Source organism: Falco peregrinus, chromosome 3 (assembly GCF_023634155.1).
Source record: "Falco peregrinus isolate bFalPer1 chromosome 3, bFalPer1.pri, whole genome shotgun sequence".
In the NCBI taxonomy this organism is placed as follows: Eukaryota; Metazoa; Chordata; class Aves; order Falconiformes; family Falconidae; genus Falco; species Falco peregrinus.
Genome location: NC_073723.1, coordinates 70,283,296 through 70,303,167, shown reverse-complemented (window position 1 = coordinate 70,303,167; position 19,872 = coordinate 70,283,296). Strand labels below are relative to the sequence as shown.

Genomic DNA, 19,872 nt, shown 5'->3' with positions numbered 1-19,872 from the left:
GCCACCTCTTACGACTACTACATGAGAGAATATATCGCCACAAAGTCACATTTGAAGCCCATCAGCTTCTGGAAAAGCCATAGATGGTATAAAGAAAAATGAAGGACGTTAAACCAAAGAAAGGCTTGGAAGAGCTCAAAAGCCTCTGTAACAAATCACCAATAACCACCTGACTGAAACAAGAGCTATGCACCCTTTTTCATGTACACCCAGAAGGGACTGGAGTGCAGGCACCTTTATGGATACTATTGTGCCCAAAAAGGTTCTGGATCAAGGACTTCAAACACACATTTCAGTAGGAATGTGTAGATATTTGATTGCTCAGAAGAAAACTCCGTTCTGTTTAGTTTGTACAACAATAAGATTAGTGATTAAATGCTCATACAGTAACTTAAGAACCAACCCACTTTTTTTTTAATAGCTATCAAGATAATAGTAGTATTTCATGTTGTAATTTGCTGCAACTACACATCACCTTCCAGACGTCAGAGAACTCATCACAGATAACATGGTAAACCTGCACATAGCTACAAGTAACATCTGAAGTCCTCCAAAAGGAAATGGAAATGGTACTCAAAAAACTAGATATGAAAAAAATAGCTTAAAGGTTAGCAGGCTACCGTCAGTAGTAAAGAATAATATTCTCTGCCCTGTTCCATCCTGTTTATGCCTTTATGCAGTGGAGGCTACAGAACAAGCATAGAAAGTTGAATTACTGCCCTGCATATCTTCTGCTACATTGCATCTCCTACTGCCAGTATCAAGGACAGAATAATGGGTTAGAAAAAGCATTGGTCAACCTAGGAAGGAATTTTCTTGCACAGCTGGGAAATACTCAAATAGCCCTTTTTAATTAGAACAGGATAAAGGCCCCATATACATTCTTATTTTTTAACCAGATAGAAGCATTTTTCCCCTCTTAAATGTCATCAAGTTTTAAGCATGGCATAACTTTAGGACATGTGACAAGCTCCATCTTAGGCAACAGGAAAATAAGCCAAAGTTATCCATAAAATGTCCAGGTATACATCTGTACACTTAAAGCTTTCTTCTAGGTCATATAATCAATATTTATAATCTTGCTTTTGTAATATTATACAGAAAAGATACTTGGTCAGGTGATTAAAGAATTCTTTCTTGACTGATAAATCACTTAGAAATGCAGAAGAAATGCTATCATTGAAAATATCAAGAACAAATAAACAAGACAGAACAAAATAAAAGCAAGAAAGATACCACTGAAATGTAGTTATTCTAACACAGAGCTCTTACCTGCAAAATATCTCTATTGATTCCCACTGCAATGTTGAGTTGTTGACCAGGTTGTTGAGGCTGGTTATTTTCTACAGGACCTGGTTCTGATAATTCAAGAAGCTGCTGGATGACATCAGTTACAGCCTGCTGACCCTGATGAGCAGCAGCTGAGGACACCTGGTTTTCTGTCTGTTGAAGAAGTGGAGACCGAAAATGTGTGGCCTGAAATATATAGCAGTACATTTGTAAAGGAAGATGAAAAGTATGTATGAACTCACCTGTTCGGCTCCCTTATCTGAAAGGTGTTAACTGTCTACCACAAGGATGTCCACTTGTTTAAGACATAAAGATTATACAGAGCTGTCATTCAAGACCTGCTCATTCCACTAAGGAGTTGTTTCTGTATATCCCTTTTCTGGAGTTCTAAGCTGTGAAAACTGTTAAGCTTGCAGCTTGAATTAAGTTTATTTTAACTACTGAACCTTCAACCAGTTTACAAAACACAGGATCAATTACTGAATTCCGCATGTAGAGGCTACAAGAAAAGTAATTCCAAAACAAATAAACAGCACTAACATGGTCATCTTTTTGAAGTTCACATTTAACAAACGCAAGTCCTTTGGAAAAATAAGCTTTTATTAGCTGAGATTTTTTTGCATGAAATTGTGTTGTTACATCAAAACCTTTCAGAAACAAACTACTAACTTCTCCCCTTCAACTTCAAATATTCTGTATCTCTTAGCTTTAAAATAATTTCCTTATACTTTACAAATTTAAATACCCACGGAGCTCTGCCAACATATGAAAAAAACCTTAAAGTCTAAAAGTCAAACCTCTATCTTTGATTTGATAATTCTATCTTAGGCTACCTTAAAAACAAATATGAAGAAAAAAGTGATAAAAAGCCTTGGAATTTTTTTTAAATCAGAAATAAAGATCAAATAAGTATACCATTACTGAAATCACTGCTTGCATTCACTTACTTCACTGCAGAAGAGAAATATATATTTATATAATAGCTAGCCCCATAATTATGTTTTGTAGAACACAATGGATACTTGCTTCTAATGTTCACTGCTGTTCTCTAAAAGTAATCACTTCCAGGTATATATGTGCACTCACACAAACACACACACATATATATATATATAAAATGCTATCTTCTTTCAGATCACTTTTAACAAAGAATAATCTTAGGCTTCACATTTGTAATATTTCTCCCAATCTGAAAAATCCTCTGAGATTTTCTTTATACTGACACACTACACCGGACAGTTAAAATGACACTGTCACCATATTCAAGGATGGTTACAAAAAAACATATTAAGAAAAATTGTCTTGACTCAAGTTATGTCGTGCAAATGTGATGAAGTGTTCTTAATGCTGTCTCATGAGATTATATAAAACAAACCCTTACTTCATTTCTCCGACATGCCTGTGAGAACAGCACTTGCTATTTTGCCAATTTAACCATTAGTTTGTCTTTTTTCACCTCACCAGTGGGACAGATGGAAAGACTCCATCCCTTCAGATTCCAATTTAGCAAAAGTGCTATAAACATTTCAGTACGTATTTTACAAAATAAAACACACTATATGCCATCTTCATTGCAATAAACAGGAATTGAAGCAAAGCATGTAGTAGCTCTTTATAGGGTTCATTCATTTTCTTGGAATGGAATGCAGAGAACTCTTCAGTAAAGCAGGAAGCCTACACTAAAAGGCTATAAAATTCTCCCAGGCTTTACAAAGAGAAAGAAAAGAATTGTTAATGAAGGAACTGCTCAGTATCATTGACATGAAAATTACAGTAGTACATGTATTTAGCCAGTGTGTTCACATATTATACTGCAGTTTACATACAGTCTCATGGAGCTTATCTTTTTTGAAAAAGAATATAAACATACGCACATTTGTTACCATTACTATAAAGATACCCTTTTCATTATAAAAAATTTCAGATTTTAAAAATAGCATGGAGAATGAAGCATTTTACTACCTCATAATTCCACATTTGTTCAGTTAGAATAGTGGACCTTGTAATCACCCTTAGTCTGTCTGATCTGCTGTTTAACACAGGCTGCGTGACTGCTCTCAATGAATTACTCCTTCAATTAAAATAACTGTACAGAAATTAGAGCAGTTCTTTAAATCAAGTAATTTATTGTGGTAACTTTTTCTGTTGCCATCCAACTTCAACAAGCTGCCACAACAGTAAATTATCCACACTAAAATTCCATACTTTATTTCAAAGTGTGAATTCGTCTGGCTTCAACCCTCAGAACTTTTCTTTTCTATTAGAGAGATTACAGATTTTTCCCTTTTCTTCAAAACGGCAGATCAAGTCATCCTTCAGTATTTTATTTGACGGGCAAAAATAGGAAATGCACCTTGAATCTCTTCAATAATAAAACACATCATATAATACATCAGGAATTCTGATGGCTCCGATTCCTCCTATATCTTTGAACACAAGTTCATGAATAGTGAACACTATAAACAGCCAAATGACAAAAGCAAAAATTGCCAGAATGAAATACACAGGACATAAAACGTTTTTGTTTCTATGCAGTTTCTTTTCTAAATAAAAAGACCAATACTAGTCTTTCCAGGCAAGGAAAACCTAACTTTCAGCTGATGTATCTATTATTACCTCTTTCATGCCTATTTATAAGGGGAATTCAAAATCCTTGAGAACTCCTGTGCTGTGAATGTGGCCTACTTTTCCTGTTTTTCTGTATGTGATTTTATTCTTAGCTATATTAGAAAATAAATTGCTTGTTGCACCCAGCTCACCAAGAAATCCAGATCACTCTGTATCAGTGATTTGTCCTCTTTATAAATTACCTCAATCTTTGTATCACTTTGATCAGTGATGATTTTTTATTTTCTTCCAGGTCATTGATAAAGCATTAAGTCAAGATTTAATCCCCCAGGGACCCCATCAGAAACACAGTCACGACAGTGATTCCCCAAGTCCCTCTTTTACAAGTTCTCTCAGTTTTACTCATGGTGCCTCACAATTTTAGTCCACCATTCTATGTGAAAATATAAAACAACCATACTTTTTATCACCTCCATTACAAGGGGGAAAACGAAGAACCATTAAAGATGCAACTAGCTCTACTAAACATTAAACATAAATATCTGAACATTTATCCTAGTTCAACAGATGACAGCAACTGCACGTCAAGAAGCAGGCTGTGCATCTGCAGGCACAGAAACAAGCAGACAGTGTATCAAGGGAAGAATATCTGAAAACATGTAAAAAAGTTGCTGATGATTCACTTTAGCATTGAGGTTTGTCTGCATTAGCTTTGAGGTGATGCCACGCACTCCTTTTCCACAGGATTCCCACACCTCTTACAGTATAGTTACTACTGTAAAAAGAGGAGGTACTCTAGCAAGCAGAAGGAGGTTTCTGCTCTAACTGCTAGACTAGAAAGCCAGGCTTCTCCTTGCTTCATTTCCTAAATCCACCACATGGAGACTGAAGTTGACATTGTAAAGGTTCACACTTAAACTGCTTGGCGGCTCAGCAGTTACTAAGTCATTCTCTGGAAAAGAAACAAGTTTGAAGATGCTAAGACTAAGGATGGAACTGGACCATTTTTATCACTTGGTAAGCAAGAGCACCAGCCAATTCCGGGAGAAGGAGGCAATGGGATCCATTGCTCTGAACTGGCACCTCCCACTAAGGAAAAAAAAACATGGCACTCTGCATCAAGTACAGGGAACCACACGATATGACATCCTGACACAGGAGCCTAATTTCAACATTCAGATTCAATGAAAAAAGACAAAAACATCCTCTTGACTCTTAAGAAGGCGGCACGCCATCAGTTTCTCTCTGGAAGTTTATTTGCTGGAGAGCTTTTGAATACAAACCACCCTACATGAAACAAAGTCAATTTACAGGAAAGTAGGGGTAGAGAAATGGGGGAGACGCTATGCAAGACTTGAACTTTAATATTTTTTTATTTTTTTTTTAAGTGACTTCTACAATACCAATATGAATAGACAGACTACATTCTAGGCAATTTTCACATTCCTTTTCTGGAAAATAAATCTGGCATAACTATATGCAGACTGTAATTTTGTAAAATTTCAGTATTTAGGAATATCACAGAGCATAATCATAGAACGATTTAGGTTGGAAAAGACCTGTGAGGTCATCAAGTCCAAATGTTAACCCAGGACTGCCAAGTCCATCACTAAACCATGTCACCAAGCACCACATCTACACGACTTACTTAAATGCCTCCAGGGGTGGTGATTCCGGCACCACCTCCCCGGGCAGCCTGTTCCAATGCTTGATCACCCTTTTGGTGAAGGAATTTTTCCTAATACCCAATCTAAACCTCCCCTGGTTTCCTCTTGTCCTTGTTACCTGGGAGAAGAGACTGACACCCACCCCTCTACACCCTCCTTTCAGGCAGTTGTAGAGAGCAATAAGGCCTCCCCTAAGCCTCCAGGCTGAACAACCTCGGTTCCCTCAGCTGCTCCATCTAAGACGTGTGCTCCAGACCCTTCACCAGCTTCGCTGCCCTTCTCTGGACACGCTCCAGCACCCCAATGTCCCTCTTGCAGTGAGGGGCCCAGAACTGAACACAGGATTCGAGGTGGGGCCTCACCAGTGCCCAGTACAGGAGGACAATCACTTCCCTTGTCCTGCTGGCCACACTGTTTCAGATACCGGCCAGGATGCTGTTGGCCTTCTTGGCCCCCTGGGCACACTGCTGGCTCGTGTTCAGCCAGCTGTCCACCCCCACCCCCAGGTCCTTTCCCCCCAGGCAGCTTTCCAGCCACCCTTCCCCAAGCCTGTAGCGTTGCATGGGGTTGTTGTGACCCACGTGCAGGACCCGGCATTTCTCCTTGTTGAACCTCACACAACTGGCCTTGGCCCATCGGTCCAGCCTGTCCAGACCCCTCTGCAGTGCCTCCTACCCTCAAACAGATCAGCACTCCCTCCCCGACTTGGTGTCACCTGCAAACTTACTGAGAGTGCGCTCGATCCCCTCATCCAGATCATTGATGAAGACATTAAACAGAGCTGGACCCAGTACTGCACCCTGGGGAACACCACTAGTGACTGGCCACCAGCCAGAGGTAACCCCATTTGCTGCCACTCTTTGGACTCAGCCAGCCAGATTTTCATCCAGCGTAGAGTACACCCATTCAAGCCATTAGCAGCCAGTTTCTCCAGGAGAATGCTGTGGGAGACTGTCAAAATCGTTACTAAGGTGCAGGCCAACAACATCCACAGCCTTTCCCTCATCCACCAGGCCGGTCACCTTGGCATAGAAGGAGATCAGGTCAGTCAAGCAGGACCTGCCTTTTGTAACTCCATGCTGGCTGAGCCTGATCCCCAGGCTGTCCTGCACATGCCACGTGATGACACTCAGGATAATCTGCTTCATAATGTTCCCTAGCATATGTAATATGGTACATTTAATCCAGTATATTTTCAATGAAGTGTATCCTAATGGATGATGATGTTCTTTTTAGGCCTGTGCTTTCACACACAGAGCCTCCCTAAAAACCAGGCATCACTTCTGATACCAGTCTTTACCAAAGAAAATAGTTTCAATTGGTTAAAAAGAAAATGAAACATTACTTTAACTAAACTACTTTTGAAGAACAGCCATTTTTAATATTCTGTAAAGTCTTGCAAGAAACACAGTATAACTATTTATCTAATACAGCAAATATTAGTAATCAATTAGTTCATATAGTTCTGCTCTAAGTTAACTGGTCTTGGAACACTGAATTCACACTACAAGATAAAAAGAAAAGTGGACAGACTGGTTATGGTGACTTCAAAGCAATACTGCCACATTTCCTAGTCCTTGGTTTTGTGGATTCTAGTACACAAAACTATGATCAGTGGCTGAAGTTGGAAAGGGGAGGACTTAAGTCAAATTATTCTGTCACTAAGACACCGTGCTGCAACCTACTGCTGACAAACAATATGCTACATGGTCGCAACAAAACATGCTACTACTCTCACTGTGACTCGCACATGAATCAACGCTGCTTGCTACTGGGTTCCAGAAAGCTAGCCCTGCATCATCCTTCTCCAGCTCCACGGGCCTTTCCTGAGTTCCATGGGTCCACTGCTGCCTCAATTCCAACCAGCTCAACCAAAATGAACACAGGTCTCTCCCTCCCCACCCAAACCACGGTATCCCTGTGAAGTCAGACAGGCAGGATAACCCAGTATTTTTAAGAGTCCTTACTGTCCCCTGGTCTTTTTATACACAAGAGTATTTGTCTCCATTTTGAGGAACTAATGAACAGAATTACATGCAAAATCATGCGCATATAACACAGGAGGGAATATATAATCCATTCAAGACCTGTTCTGTTTCTAAATAAGTTTCTTCATTCACCAAGAAGCTTGCCTTCACGTATTAGTTGAACAACTTATCACAGAGGACCATTGCATACCCTTTTTCATCAGTTCAATGAAAGTTTACAACACTGTAAAGTTTCTCCCACTTTCAGCCTTGACACAAAGATATGACAGAAACTCTAGACTTACATTCTTCCACTTGTTATCAACAGGTTGCAAAAGATTAGCAGGGGATGTTGTTAAAGGCTGCGTGACAGAGTCCTACAAAGAAATGAAAAGGAAGTACTTTAAGCCTTTGTACAAAAAGAAGAAAAACATTGCTAATATCACACAGAAAGGTAGCACTGTTCATTTTCCCACAATATGGAGACTAGGAAATGAGCCCGTGGGAGAGATACAAATGTACACTGAATCAGTAACATTGCTTCATAGCTTATCTATGTTGAAATAACACAAGTTACAGAAACCAACAACTTGGTTATAAGCACTGATTCAGCAAAAGACAAATAACAGCCTTACAGTAAGCATATTTTACGAGATGTACTCATGTATCACACTACTATTCGGCAGCACAGCACTTCAGGAAACTTCAGCTTTTGGAACATGTATTTGTTAAGGACATAATCATTGTTCATCCCCAGGTAATAACGAGGGATGACAGAGACTGATCATAAACTTCAGAACAGAATTATTATACTGGTCATTTGTTGTTAAAGCAGCTATGCAAGTTTTGAGCAGAGTGAACAAGTTGGTACTAATCTAGGAATGCTAGTGCTGATCTAAGAACGTGGCATCTTTCTATAGCAATAAAAAAAATAATCATTATGTATCTGCAGTTTCAGATATAAAAATAAAAAAGCATAACACTTAGTATGAAATTGACTTGTCAGTTTTCTTTGTTCTTCCTTGTTAAAATTCTAGGCATCTGTTTTTAGAAAAAAAAAATTCTCCCATTTTGCTTATATATTGTATGGAGGTATTTACTTTTCCCCACTTTCATGCAAGCAGAGAAGTATGCATCATGCAGCAAAGATAATACCAGAACACTGCTGTATGCAATGTAAATGCAAAATACCTAAGCAAACCAAAACAAGAAAAAACAGAGCTGGCCAGAGAAAGCAAACATGAGGTAGTACAAAGGAATTCTTTTCCATCCTGCTTTTAAGATTAGGCTTGTGAATGTAGAAATGTACAAAACCAGAGATTATATGTACTTGCAAGCAAACAGGACACAATAGTCTTTTTTTTAAAAAAAATTAATTAACCTGAAGAGACAAACAGCATCTGCCACAAAAAAAAAAAATATCAAATATAAAAAAAAATTCAAAATGGTTCTCCAAACACTACTAGACACTTGTTTTCAACAAGATATAGCTGCACAATGGAGTTAAGACTTTAAATTTTAACCCTCCTCTTCAAAGTCTGGTGTTACTTGTCATTCATTGAACATTAAAGCATGAAAGTTGGAAGTTATGCAAAACAGAGCAGAATAAAGGTAGAAAAGGTAGTTCTATCCAAAGACCCAAAAAAAGTACTACAATATATCAAATATGCACTGGTTCAAAAAAATAAAAATAAAAATCTTAGGAATCCAGAAGCACTTTCTGAACTTTAGCTCCTTCTTGTACCTTGGTAAAGAAAGAAAAATATTTAGTGCTTCCAATACAGCTAACATTTTTCCCTTATCATCTGTCATATAAGAAGCTAACAGTTAAAATCAGTTATAAGAAATACTCAGAAGAAGAATAATCCACTATGTGCTTATAGGGACTAGAATTACATGAACAATTTCTGAAAATTAGTTGAAATCAATATATATAATATGAATAGTTCTAAACTTCATTGTTCCCGTAAAACTTCTCGATTATTTTTATGTTATCTGGAGAGGAAACCTTTCCTACCCACACAATCTGTCAGCACTTTAACTATAGTTTACTTAGTTGTAGAATTCAATTGTTGTATTTTCAACCAAACCCTCAAATTCTAAACCCTTTTTTGCATATACTTGGCCAATTTACATACTGCCAATATGTAATCATGCAAATCAATTCCAGAAATTGCACAAAATGTAAAATTACAAGAGACAGCTACAGGTCTTTTAGTTCTAACCTATCTGAAGAATTACTGGAATGAAGATCTACACCCAATTAAACTCTTAAAAGCATTTTCACAATATACTGAGCAAAGCTTACCGCTGTAACATGAGACACATCTGCTGAAGAGCTCGCAGAATTCTGTGGACCAGCCATGTGCATCTTGCTGATATGTGTATTTAAACTACCCAGGCTTTTGAAGACGCAGCTACATTCTGTACAGTTGTATGTAGGGCCATTCTTCACCTTCAGTAAAACAAAAGTAACTAAGTAAATTTTGCCTACATCTACCAAATACTATGTTTTTCTTTATTTATCCACATAACAAATACACTATGGGATTATGGGAAGTAAAATAGTGTATTTTTCCTTTTTAGGAAATATTTACTGATACCCAGTTATGGATCTATCTGGTGTCTCTTGGATATCAAGTCAACTGTCATCTACATGCGTGACTGTCATCTCCTATTACCACTCCTCAATATCAGGAAGCACCAGAATGCAAAACAAATGTCATCTGTCAAATGAGGCCTCAGACTTTTCCCTCCTTATACTTTCCTACTGTTACATGCTTAGAAAGAAAACCAAAATGCAACTTTGTCAATTAAGATGTGTCTGAAGATGTTAACATCATACATAATACAAACAGAAATGTGGAAACACAAAGAGAAAAAATGTAGATAGTTTATCTTCAAATTTTGGCTCTTCTGTTTACTTTTGCAAATTTCCAAGAAAAAAAAAAGCCACTTTTCAGGTCAAAGAAGAATGAAGGCAAGACAGACTGGGCCATAGGGACTCCATGAAAAAAACCAAAACCAAACCACCAAAAAAACCCAACATGGTGAAGGGCAGGGATGTTTAATATATAGTTTGTACTTAATTTAAACATGCAGGATGAGAAAGTGATCAGCAGCAATTTGCTTGGGTGCTTCAGGCCAAGGGGTTGAGGTAATTAAAGCAGAACAACCCTCACTTCCCCGGCTTCCTCTGCCTATCCCACAGAAGTAAGATCCAGGGCAGTACTTTCAATATATAGGGAACAACAGTGTCTTCAAAAGGAAACATGCTGCATTGCTTGCAATATAGCATGGACTTTTTTATTTTCTGACATTAACTTAAACTGGTACCGAGACTTTCAGAAGAGGCACTAACTAATAAAACACTGGTACAACTAAACGGTGAATAGGAAGTGAGAATCAAGCTGGTTCATTATCACCTGTAATGTTATTTTGTGACTGTCTCAGGCTAAAATAAAGAAAACAGAGTTCTGCATGCACTCTTGGAGGAAACACAGTGACAGCAAGAAAGAAAAAAAATATCTATAAAGGATCCAAAGCAGTAACTAAAATATAGGTTCAGGATCATGAAACACTGCAAAGGATGTAATTAAGAGACAACATTTCAAGTCCCTTATCACACACCTACCTTCCCCCTGCCCGCCCCCCCCCCCCCCCCAGCTTCTTACGAAAAAAAGAGTAACATGAGAAAAAAGTGGAAAATATTTTTGGCTTGATCCCCAACAATCTTGTAGTATTGAAAAAAAATCAGTGTAAATTATGAAATTCATGTTGGTGCATTTTTTTACGTAGCAAAAGCTATCACATATAGGGACCTGTGAACAGTGAGGAAGACTAGTCACAAAGTTATATAAAATGTAAACATATGATATATAATTATGCATAACACAAACCACTAAAACACATTAATATGCTAAGACACATCCTAAAAGTAAAAAACTAACATGCTAAAAGGGTCCTTAGTAAAAAAAGAATCCAATAAATAAGATCTATCGTTGAACACAAAATGGAAAACAAGAAAGCAAATCTCAGAGTTAGGGGAAAGAGTGAAAGCAGAGATGATATTCTGCATGCAGGAAAAAAAAAAAAAAGAGAAAAAAGCTGCCTCTGTCACTTCATACTTTCCAAATCAAAACTAGGTCTCTTTCTACTGGCATTTCCAACCACAAATCACTAGAGTCAGCAAGGAATTGCTGAACAAAGTTGCACAGCCAATGTTGCTCAAAGGATCATATTACATTAGCATAGCAGTACCTTTCAAATCTTAAAATTGTCTGTCACAAAGAAGAAAAAATCAGCATGAAGAGGTCAGAGACAACAATGTTTTTTTATCTCATTTTGTAATTTTTTTCTACCTATAACTGAAAAACCTCTGAAAAAGGGAGCAATATATATACTTCAAAGACAATTTGCAAGTATGCTCTATGATGGAGCTTGTGGGTTGCTGTCTGGCCTTGAAATTTTTCACCATTTTCTGCTTTGCTGCTTTTGGCTTACTTTCATCTGATTCTAGCCCTCATTCTCCCAAGACTGACATAGGTACATTTTTATACACCTGAAATCACTAAACATTTATTAATCTATCAATGTTCTGAAATGACAATGGTAAATGAAGGTTTTGCTAATTATCCTAGGTACACATTTATTCAGATTAAGCTATTTTAGAAAAGCCCACAGGTAAAACCAATAAACTGAAACCTATACTACAGCAGTAAACCTACACTGGCTACAGAAAGCACCAGAGAACATAGGAATAGCAAACAGGACAATTTAAATACTGAAAATGAAATAAGCAGTATATTAGCACCAACCACTTTATGAATAATTGTATTTACCTCTGAATGAACTCTCTGTATGTGTGACTGAAGATTGCCTTTCTGAGAAAAGGCTGCAGGACAAAAGGCACAAGCATGGGGTTTTTCACCAGTGTGCTTGATCATGTGGGTCTGCAATGCCCCCTTCTGGTTAAAGGCTTTTCCACATTCACTGCATTTGAAAGGTCTTTCACCTGAAAGGAAAGAGGAGGAAGAGGTGGGATAAGGGGCTTTACATAAACTTTAACAGTTTCCTGTATTTCCATGAAAAATTGTATCAGCTAAAATAAAATATTGCATATAGAGATCTGTACATACACACACACAAACATACGTTACTCGGTGTTTTGACAATGACATTGTTTACCTTGACCATCTTGGCATCTACTCTGATGAAGCTTAGCGAAAAACTTTTACAACCTAGTTGATGATTATCAGTTAAAAGGGGTAAAATAAATGAAACCTGTATGAAACAACTATCTAGAACAGCTTCCCTCAACTCGTGGTTTGCCAGATCAAATTGTTACTCAAAACCACTGGAGGAAAAGAAAAAAGGGAAAACAAAACGAAAACTACGCATGCCATTCTTTCACACCAAATCCCATAAAATGCATATATACCTGCACAGAAACAAACAGGGGACCAGAGGGTGGAATGGACAGTAATAAATAACTAACAGTTAAAAATTTAACCTTTTATTTAGTCTAAAATCAAAAAGTCTCACAGCAACACTTCAAAAATGGCCAATGGTTCCCACTCCCCAATAAATATTAAGAGCCATTCATTCTTTACAACCACCTACTGAAAATACGCAATAAAATAACGTTTCTATTATATGAGATATTGTACAGCCCTGCTCAGAAAACAATTTAAGTAGAATGTTCATATTACTACTGAATGTTAAAGAAAAACTAGGCAATAATGTTACAGGAATGCTCTGTCACTATTTCCTGATTCTGGTGTTCTCAGTACTGTGAATACTTAACAGTTATTTGTACAGTAATGAATTAAGCATGAAAAACTCCCCAGAAATTCTAAGTGACAAAACATAATAGAACTGCATACACATATTACAAAGCTATTTACTTTAAACACACAGATACTAAGAACGAAGTTCAGTTTCTTATAACCATGTGTCTTAAATGACTACTGGAAATCTCCACTGTGAACTCAGTATTAATCTTTTTTTTTTTTTTCTTTTCATGAAATAATTCAGCTGTGACAACTCCAGGACCTCAAAAACATTTAACACTTTGCCTCTGCACCTTTCTATAGCAAAAACACAATGAGAATGCTGTACATTGTGTGCTCCACCAGTATTAATGTGTGCTAAATACTATGCACACTAAAGCAGTTTTCATCAGTGTTTTTATATAACTTCTAATTATATAGCTGTAATTACATCTAGTTTAGAATGATTAGTTCTTAATTAAATTCACTTTAAAATGAAAGCAGCTATTTTCAGAAATAGATTACAAGCATGTAACTCACATAGTATGAACTCTGAAGGAATGTATATTTTCTATTCTGCTACTTCTGGATTTTGAAGATCCTTTAAGGTCTGCAGGTCTTAACTGTATGTTTTTTAATGAAGATTAAAATACAGAACACTGACTCAGATCATCTTGGAATAAAGTGATAAAATTCCTATTGGGTTTTCATAGGTAAAAAGTTTAGCTTCCACCAATAGCTGCTGGTGGACACATACAAGTATAGCTTCAGGTTAAGTTTGCCTATTTAAGTAAAACTCATTATAAAAACTGTATCTTATAGTGTGGAAACATGGAATTTCTGTGTTTCTCAAGTATAACAATAAAATACAGATTTGGGAGGGGAAATGGGGAGTTCATTACTTAGTTATTAATATGGGAGTTGCAAACCCTGAGACTGAAAATTTTTTCCCAAAGCATGTAAGTGCTAGAAACTAATAGCTATGAACAAAAGAAGTATTGCAATTAAGACACTAATGTAATGCAGTACAAGTAGCACAGACATGCTCTTTTAACAATTAAAGACTTAAGCATTCTAAATTCTTTAAAGAAGAGTTCTTTTTTTCTACATGTTTTACAGTACCTCAAGCAATTGGATGCCAGACAGATTGTCTGCAGATTCAGAGTCATAATACACTTCACAGATCAAATGACTATTTGCTAGCTACATGGAACTTAAGATGACCTATCATCATGTGCAGATTGGGACTACATTTTCCATCTCTTGTCTCCCCACAGCAAATGTCTTTTTATTCTTAAAAAGAACTATAAATGTTCTTGATCTTTTTAAAGCTTAAAAAAAAAGTCCTCAACCAACTATAGTCTTGTTTCATTCTGACCAGAATAAGCTAAAATAACGTATCAAGTAGAGAATAGATGCGAAGTTAATTTTCAATTACTTTCTTTGGATATTACTTTGAGGAAAAATTCAGAGCAGGTACAAGGGTGACATCTTGTGTTACTATTCTCTAACTAGATCTATAAAAGTTAAAAAGTTTCCCAAGAAAGTCATGCAATGGAATTTAGATTTCTGTCTTGGTAAACAAGGTCATTCTTGTAAACAGCAACTCATCCTATCACTGTCTGAACAGACTGCTAATACAAACAACATTACATGCTTACATAATTGACTAGTTCAATTAGCTATAAACTAGTCAATTATGTAAGCAATTTACTCACAGGATGGAAAATACATACATATTGCACATCACTGGAGCACCTTCAACGAAGGTTTCATTTAAAGCCAAACTCCTGCTATATTATGTATAGCTGGTTAAAACCTAACAACTGTTCTTATAGTCCCCTGTGCACTTCAAAAACTTGCATATTATTTTATGCTTGGCATTTTTCAGTTATTTCAATTTCTTAAGGGTTAAACATGCACATATTTATTTACAGTAATTTAGCAAAAAACATTTACTATTCAATTCTGGCCAGTCACATGCACATCTCCAAGTATCAAAATTGCAATCTAAGTTCATCACCTCCCAAGTTCACTTTGGATACCCCAGAAATGGCAGTTACAGTAAGTACAGAAAATATATGGCAGTAACTTTAAATAAATAAATCTAAAACCAAAAGCCACTATGTTAGTGGCATTGTTCATTCTCATATACATCTATGCTTTTGGGGATTTTAAATTTTAGAACCTATTCTCTGGAGTATGCAAGATCTTAATTTGGAGCAGCTGACTGGCCCTTTTCTAATGATTCTGATTTTAGGCCCTGCTGAAACTTTAAGTACCAAAACTGGTATTCTGTAACAAATGAAACCTATGAAGTACTCCAAAGAAAAAAAAAAAAAAAAAAGGTAACTGTTTCTAATGAGATACCTCTGGAAATTTAAAAAGCATACAGGTTTCCTAAGCAAAGGAATTACATACAGGTTGTTTTAAATCAGCAGGTAACAGCATCTAATAAGCCAAATGTATTAATGCTATTTCAAGTCCCAACAGGGCAAAAAATATTTAGCATTTGACAGGTTAACTGAATTTTGTAAAACAGATGCAAACTAAAATAGCTACTTCCACAGCCTTACCTGTGTGTATTCTAACATGTCGTGTTAACTGACTCGGTTTCTGGAACGTCTTTCCACAGTGAGGACAGGAATAGGTAAACCCACTTCTGTCAATGTTTCTATTATAAGATCTCGTATTCGATACCCTGTCATTTAAAAAAAATATTAGTAATTTAAATAAAATAATATTAAACATTACTTTGAAGAAGCTTATTTTACCTCATAATTTTTAACAGTGTAAATCTGATAACAATATATAGTATCAGCTGCAACAGTAAAAAAGCAAACAATTTTAATGATACTGAAAGAACAATGAAAACAGCACCTTTCTAAGTACCTACAAGCACCAATAATTGTAGTTATTTCTGTAATAAAATCAATACATCTTAGAGGTTCTCTAAAGACATTTTCACTATGAATTCTTCCAGAACTATACAGTGACTTCACAGATATTATTTTGGTGGGGACGTTCAACTCTGTGCATCTCCATTTCTTTTGCTTGAACATAGCAAGACTTTAATTCTTAACTTGAGTATGAAGATCTCATTAACTAGAGTACCAATGCAGTTGCTGAAGTCTAACATGAATAGGTTAAGAATGTAATGCCTCAAATATTCACCACTGCCCCTCAAATACAAACCACACTCTCCACAGAGACACAGTTAACAGTTGATACAAATTCCCAAAATTCATTTCTTTACAAAGCAGATTAATTAGTTTAAATGACTGCTGAAGAACATCAATAGCAATGTGGAAAATCAACAACTGATTTTATGTTGGAAAAAAAGGAAAAACAAAACCCTAGATCTTACAGACCATCACAACTCAGCTAAACAAGCGGAAACCAGAAGGCAGTGGACAAACCAATACAGTATATAGAGTACTCCACATTTTCCACAGTGCCCCAGTATCTACACTTATACAGTAATCCAACTTGTCAGTACTGCTTAAAGCTAAGTGAAATTACACAAAGGTAAGTACCTGGTATTTTTTCTGATCTGAAAGAATTAGCTAACGTGCAGCAGATGTGCAAAACACCACCACCACCTTTGAAACACAAGTTGGTGTACCAATGTAAAAGATAGCAGGGAAGTAACAGTTCATGCATAACACAGGAAATCATTAAACTTCTGCTCAAATGCTGTGCTTTCTACTCTAAGAGAACATAGATATTCAGTATATTTAAAGAAAAGCACATTTCCCTTCCAATTACTTCAAACAAGTATTACATGCATTTTTAAACTCTTCTTATGATCTTGCAGAGTGAGCACAGAATGCGGGTAATATATTTTACTTCCACATATTAATTTTATCTACAAAAACTTACTGAAGTACTCAGAGTAAAGCTGACTGAAGATTGAAGAGGAGGAGAAATAACATGTGACAGATGTTACAACCTCTTCTTTCCATCTCAGGGCAGATCTAGACCAGCCTGATTGTCAGAATACACTCTTTGATAAGCAACGTCTGTTTCAACTACAGCTGCAGCACTTTACTAAAGGAAATAATATTCAATTTGGAGGAAATTGTAGGGACAACCCTTAAAGATCTGATCACCTTTAAAGAATTTCATCATTTAGGGTCGTAATGACCATTTGCTTTTTAGCAAAAGGCAGATACTAAATTTGAATTAGAACTTCGGAATAGTTTTCCATTCAAATGATTCAGAGACCAAACAAATACCTTTTTGGGAAGGGGGAGTGCAACCACTCCATGAAAAAAACCTAAGGGAGCAAGGCTCTTTATATTTTTAAATCCTAAAAAAATTGTGAAGCTGAAAAGCAGGAATGAAACTGACTTATGTCTTTGAACTTTAAATATACTGTACAGTCAAACAAATTAGATCAAACTAACTTTTAATAATCCATCAATTCATCTTTTCCTGTTTAACAGTATGAGAAGAATATGTTAAATAACAAAAAAAAAAAAAAAAAAAATCAGAATTTCCTCGTTTTTCCTTTCAAAATCATTTCTATTGAAATACAGAAGTTCTGAGCTACATTAGCTTTGTGATGAAATGGAGGGGAAACACAATTCATTAACCTGGCTCACATACGTGGGTTATATTGGTACTGCTGGTGAAAGGACAGTAAACACCATTATGGACAGCAGTTTATCAAATTCAAATGCAACATGTTTCTACATCTGAACTGATAAATAAGGCGAATCTCACATAAGGAAGCTATGAATCCAGAAATAATCCACATTTAGGAAAATAAACAAATCATCATGGAGCACTTATATTTCATTTATGTCAAAATGTAGCATGCACAATACTCTCTCAAAATCACAGCCATCAGACTGCATTCACTCCTCTAATCTTTATTGATTCATTCTAACTTACACGAGATGTCTGTAAAAAGAATGCTTTTGTGTGTAATGTAATGCACTTATATAACCCAATACAAACATAACTTTATACTTCAAACCCTCAATTTTCAGCTTGCAAATGGAAATCACAACTACAGTTCTTTAAACCTTATGGAACACAACTAGTAAGATCTTACAACCTCTACCATCTGCTAATGAAAATAATTGGAAATCGCCAATACTTCTCATTTTTAAAAATGTATTTTCTTGTCTTTTTTGTAAAAACAGAGTGACGATTGAAAGAGAAATAATCTATCAAAACTTCAGGCTTTCTTAAGGTATAAACTTCATCAGGAGAAGTAAGTTTTCTTTCTTATAACTTAAAGGAATTTTCACCCTCCTAAAACTGAAGCTAAACTAGAGAGCTGAAATAAAGGACAAAACAAACATTCACCGAAAATAAGAACAGCATTTATTAAGCCTCTTCTTCCCTTTATTTTGTGCTTTTTCAGATTTACAAGAAAGTCATAGCAGGTTGTGATGAGGACCACTTGCAAAAGATGATTAAACTTCAAGGAACAACTTATGTCTTTGCAGAAGGTAAGCATCAGGACTTTTGCAATTACAATAAATGCCATGTAAAATTAGTGTACGTTTGCTTCAATGTACTGCCATTAGCCTTTAAAATCGTGAATGAACACACTTCAAAAATCACTTTGTATCAAGAAAACTTAACCTGTATTTACAAATAGCTAGTAGATGGAACTATGGATTAGTATGGGTGCCTAAATACAAAAACAGAAGGAAGGGGGAAAAAAAAGCCTCCAAAAATAACCACCTAGTTTAACAAGGTTTTAAAAACCTAATGCCATTTCATAACAGCATACCAGAGAAAAGAAATTATCTGCATAGATCATGATAGTTTGCTGACTGGAAATACTACTCCTGCCTTCCCCAGCTATCACCATAAAAGTAACATCTGCTCATTTTGTCACAATCCCACAATTGTCACCTTATTTTATAGTGAGTTTTCATATGCTCCTTTAGCTGTGAGGAAGTTTCAAATTCCTTTTTGCAAGACTTGCAGCTGTGGATCCTACTGCCTGCCAGTTCTTGACGATGTTCTTCCATGTGTATGGACAGCTGACTCTGTAAAGTAAATTCATCTCCACACTCTGAACAGATAAGATTCTGAAAGAAATAATAGAGACTGATTTTTCAAAAGATTCCCAAGCAGCAATACACACGCACAAGCTTTGCTCAAGTAGATGAACGTATCCTTCTATGGCCATTGGCAGCTGCAAGCAAGCAGCAGCAAAAGTACACAAGCAAAAAAGTTTATGAGCCCCATAATATAAATCATGAACAGTAATCACTGCAAGCTTATGGCAATATTTATATTTTAAGAAACTCCACTGAAAATTAGTTCTGAAATAGTTCATATGGTAGCAGAAACAAGCAGTTCAGTACCATCATCACCACTTTGTACTTTCTTGGTATGCTAGTTCAAGACACACACAGAAACCTACACCAGTCTCATTACACTATGGTCTACATAAACTTTATAAAAAATACTTTCTAACCAAAACCATCTTAACTGTAGACTCAGAGATTTTACACTTTTACTGGTTAAAGTGATTCAGACTGTCACTTTTTAACATTGATCCCCCCAGAGTTACTACTGACTTTAACATAGCTTCACAAAAAAGACAACAGAAATAAATAGGGACTCATACTGTTTTTG

General features: G+C 36.2%; 1 protein-coding gene across 8 annotated transcripts in view; it reads right to left on the bottom strand.

Moving 5' to 3' along the window:
• Positions 1-19,872, bottom strand: part of ZNF236 (zinc finger protein 236) — a 93,077-nt gene that overhangs the window by 54,794 nt on the left and 18,411 nt on the right. For 7 of the 8 annotated variants that reach the window (XR_008746365.1, XM_055799114.1, XM_055799118.1 and 4 more), the window contains exons 4-9: positions 19,141-19,319; positions 15,840-15,964; positions 12,334-12,506; positions 9,801-9,947; positions 7,798-7,869; positions 1,273-1,476 (exon numbers count right to left, since the gene is read on the bottom strand). Coding sequence is in view for 7 of the 8 variants with exons in the window: in XM_055799114.1 (XP_055655089.1) it covers positions 1,273-1,476; positions 7,798-7,869; positions 9,801-9,947; positions 12,334-12,506; positions 15,840-15,964; positions 19,141-19,319 (900 nt within the window). In the remaining variant the exon portion in view is untranslated. The remainder of the gene's footprint in view (positions 1-1,272; positions 1,477-7,797; positions 7,870-9,800; positions 9,948-12,333; positions 12,507-15,839; positions 15,965-19,140; positions 19,320-19,872) is intronic. The other variant, XM_055799116.1, reaches the window with a different exon arrangement.